The sequence below is a fragment of the Zea mays genome, chromosome 6 (assembly GCF_902167145.1).
Source record: "Zea mays cultivar B73 chromosome 6, Zm-B73-REFERENCE-NAM-5.0, whole genome shotgun sequence".
NCBI classification, from domain to species: Eukaryota; Viridiplantae; Streptophyta; class Magnoliopsida; order Poales; family Poaceae; genus Zea; species Zea mays.
In genome coordinates, this window is record NC_050101.1 from 160,716,122 (window position 1) to 160,720,280 (window position 4,159).

Genomic DNA, 4,159 nt, shown 5'->3' on the forward strand with positions numbered 1-4,159 from the left:
TTAATCATAAACCAATACCATCAATTGTGCATGTTATTTTCAGGGTTACTCACTGGTTCAGATTCTGGAGACTTCTACAGAAGGAGGAAAAGCACTAACAAATTCTCGATGTCTGTCGAGCTTTGGAGATGGTGGCGATGGAAGTTTTGCGATGCATGGATGGCGCTCGAATGCAAGAATTGAAGATGGCTAGTGTTTTCTATAGTCATGGCATTTTGTTTTCTTTGAGTTAGTTTTTTTATTCAAGCAACTGCTCTATGGTGCAATAATCGTTGTGTAATGGTTGTACGCATTTGTATGCTAAAGCCGGAACTCTTGTTTTCATAAACAAAAAAATGTCGTTGACACTCTACAAAAATGTAATTACCGTCTTTCACTTGAGAAGGCCAACACTTGGACGATATAAGGTTTGGAGGCTTGCTTTTCGGTACTCGTATGCGTAAGAACTAAAACAGAGTGCTTAGCTAATATATAGCTGAAACAACGACATGGACGCCGCATGTGTCATGTGTGTGTATACGTACTACGGTTCTTCTTCGTTATAAAATTAATGCGCGTGCCATGCAAGCATGCACGAAGAGTTCATGTGTATACGTACGGTTCTTCTTCGTTGTAAAATTAGATGTTTTTTAGTTGTAGATTAATTAAAAATAATAATACTAAAAAGCTAGTGACAATAGAATCACTACCGGAATCGCGTTCTTTGCCGAGTGTAACACTCATCGGCAAATGGTTCTTTTTCGAGTGTTTTTTTTCGGACACTCGGCAAAGACTTTGCCGAGTGTCAAAAAACACTTGGCAAAGAAAAACACTCGGCAAATTAAGAATCGAAATTTTTTAAAAAAAACAGCAAAACATTTTTTAAATTCTAGGAACAAACTCTCCAACCCTACCCTATTACCTTACTCGTTGCCCTATCATTTTTCACTATTATTTTGAATCAAACTTATATATTTTGTAAATGGTGAGATTCGAACTCGCAACCTCTCTCACGCATACCCTAAACCCTAAACCCTATACCACTACACTAGTACACCAATTATGTTTATACTAGGTATATACCCGTGCGTTGCTACGAAAGTTAAAAATTAGTATAAAACATTGAGAAATAGAGGAGAACTTGCTTGGCGAGCGAACAAGTCCAAAACTGTGCATAACATGGATCAACCGCCAAATAAATTACAGAAATGAAGAAAACATGCATGAGGTCCAGAACATAAGTTAGTCAACATAGCACAAATCCACATAGCATGCATTCAACGATCACTAATAGAAAATGAAGCAGAAGTAAATGGACCCTTAAGCGCACACAACAACACATGGGTATATAGATACAAGCTGATACTGAGAGCTAACATCATCCAATCTTTGTACTGTTGCTAAGACAAAGATGGTTTCACCGGCAGAAAAGAAGAGCTCTGGACTCCATCTGTATTCCTTTTAATAGCGTAGCAATTTTATTCAGGTTTCGCCTGCAGAATTTGATCTATTGTTGTCAGTGCAGTTGTCTCTTCTATTAACAAGAATAACAAATAAGAGCATAATTATTTTACATTAGGTGCCCATGTGTTGTGACGACAAACAAAATATTAGACAAAATGTTCTCATACTTCATGTAAAATGTTCTTGATTTAATATAACTCGACTCTTAGGCACAAATCAATTGAATTCTATTCTAATGTTTATCTATTATATTTTAGTATAGGGGAGTGAGCCAATAAGCATGTCGTCGTTGTTGAAGAAAATGAACGGAAGGCCTGAAAATAAGCAAACCACAAGAACAAAACAGAGAGACAGTGAGGTGAAGCCGGAGATGAGGTAGAACAGGTTCATGCTGATACTAAAAATATATGTTTGTCATTAGCATTAATAACACATTCCATTTGATGATAGAAGAGAGCAAAGCAAGAATAGAAAGACATAAATAACCTTGAATTGTTGTAACACATTCCATCTTGGTTGTCTTGGCTGGAGGCTCTTCCCATGAGAACGCTCTTTTCCTTCTCCAAATTCTCCTTTTCCATCTTCAGCCTGGCTTCTTGCCGTGCAATCTCAGCCTGCACAGGACATAATTGAAATAAATCGTGTTGCAGGTCCCTCTTGTTCGGTTATTCTAATTCCATGTAGATTGGAGTTTATTGAAATAGATTGGGATGGATTTTGACTCGTTATGGATTTAAACTGACTCAATGTCATCCAATCTACATGGATTAGTGTTGAAACGAACCAGCCCTAATGAAGTTAATGGCAATGATTGGAGACACGCTTGACTTTCATCCATCAGGAAGATCCTGCTCAAATGCATACAGCTCGCTCTAAGCCTCCAATACATTTCAAAAAAACTGAATTGACACAAGCTTCAACTAATTTTGCTCCTAATTAGTTAACCAACCTTACAGCTCCCCCTTCAATACTACAGGGCATCTAGTACCAAGTGACTAAGCACTTCCTCTATAAAATACCTTGTTGTAGTTTGAACTTTGAACAACTAAGCCATTCCCATATCATCACTTCAGATTAAGCCTTCCATGTAATGAGAGTTATTGATTCAAGTACACCCCAACATATGAGCACTTGTACCTAACACAACATGATTCAAGATCTGGATTGCTTGATTGCTGGCCAGACCATCATAGACTCAGAAAAATTTGACATAGCACTTGTTCATCTACTATGTGAGAGCTATCGTAACACAATCTATATGAAAGGATCAATTATTGAAAGGAAAAAACTTAGACGGTATGACTGAAACCCAGTAGACCACGAAATCAGTGAAAAAACATACTGTTGTGAACTTGTAATTGCTAATGAATCTTAAACTCAGCCCAAACTACATCACTTCAAGGGTGGTGTGCCTATAGCGGACTACAAGCATCGATTGCAGAAATAAAAATGTGTCGACAATGGGCAACATCGGCCAACTCATCAACGACAAGTACAACACGCAAGCAGGAGCAGCGCGCACTGATTGTTTCAACTCCAAGACGGGGGAGTGAAAAAACAACTGCGGACCTGCGGTGATTACCTCACGACGGGAGAGTTCGGCCTTCCATGCGGCCTCCCGCTCGACGACCTCGCTCTCGCGCTCTTCGATGTAACTCTGCATCTCGCGCTCCTTCATGATGTGATCCTGGATGTCCGCGTCCAGCGCCTCCTGCAGCTCCTTCACGAACCGGTCTACTACCGCCTTGATTCGCACCGACATCGCACCCCGCCCACCTCCCCTTCTCTTCTTCCCCTCTCCTCCCTGCTCATCCTCATAGATAGACTTGGCAGCAGTCACTGGGTGCGCTCCTCGTGCAGAACCCGTCGCTGCGCGTCCTCTCCATGGGCGCCCCGACGCCAACGCCGCCGCCGAAGGCGCCGCGCGTCCTCTCACCCGCCCGGCCGTCGTTGCACATGGGCGGCATCCCCGGCCACGAGGTGAGCTGGTTGGTCGCCATGGAAAGAGAGGGTGAGCTGGTTGGTCGCCATGGGCGGCATCCCCGGCCACGAGGTGCTCCACAGATGGGGCAACAACGGCGAGGGGCGGTGCGGTGATCCCATCCACCGGTTGCAGGTGCTGTTCGGGCCTCCACCAATGGGGCAACGACGACAGGAGCGGGCAGCGATCCCATCCACCGGCCGCTGGTGTTGTTCGGGCCCCATTACGGCTAGTAGGACTTGTTTCCATCGTGGTTGGATGTGACGAGATCTAGTATGTAAAAGAAAATGTGCAAGTCTAATATCAGGGAGGAGGATGATAAATTCACATAAGAACAATATTGAATACAGTAATTAAGATTACCACACCTCACCAGAAGAATCAAGCAAGGTATCTTCATTCTCCAACCGTGTAATCTTTTGAGCTATTTCTGGCAATGCCTGAAAAGCAAGACAGTAAGTCTTGAGTTATAATCGGTGATATACTTTTATGGTAAACTTGAGTCTTTTGTCCAAAATAAGCAAATGCTCCACCAACCTGCATTTTGTTAGTTACCAAAAGATGTCTTGGATAAGGGGATTCAGGAGCATTTCATGTTTCTTAACTAAAGGGTCTTGGGAAAGCACATACTATTGTATATCATCCAGTGAAGGTGAACAAAATAAGGGGTGAGCAATTAAACACAACCTTTATACACAATGCCAAACCCTAAACCCTAAACAAAACTTCATCAGA

At 42.2% G+C, this 4,159-nt stretch overlaps 1 protein-coding gene across 1 annotated transcript; it reads right to left on the reverse strand.

Moving 5' to 3' along the window:
- Window positions 1-1,689: 1,689 nt before the first annotated feature.
- LOC103631538 (uncharacterized) lies at window positions 1,690-3,205 on the reverse strand. The gene is made up of 3 exons (XM_008652426.1): window positions 3,026-3,205; window positions 1,930-2,057; window positions 1,690-1,840 (listed from the first exon to the last, which is right to left on the reverse strand). The coding sequence occupies exons 1-3, from the start codon at window positions 3,203-3,205 to the stop codon at window positions 1,690-1,692; spliced, it is 459 nt and encodes a 152-aa protein (XP_008650648.1).
- Between the last annotated feature and the right edge of the window lie 954 nt (window positions 3,206-4,159).

What these genes read in the sequence shown, in the direction of transcription:
- LOC103631538 (XM_008652426.1), bottom strand. Translation starts at nt 3,205, where the DNA reads ATGTCGGTGCGAATCAAGGCGGTAGTAGACCGGTTCGTGAAGGAGCTG. An exon ending in CCGAACTCTCCCGTCGTGAG is followed by an intron (nt 2,058 to 3,025) that starts GTAATCACCGCA and finishes TGTCCTGTGCAG; the next exon opens with GCTGAGATTGCACGGCAAGA. An exon ending in ATGTGTTACAACAATTCAAG is followed by an intron (nt 1,841 to 1,929) that starts GTTATTTATGTC and finishes ATATATTTTTAG; the next exon opens with TATCAGCATGAACCTGTTCT.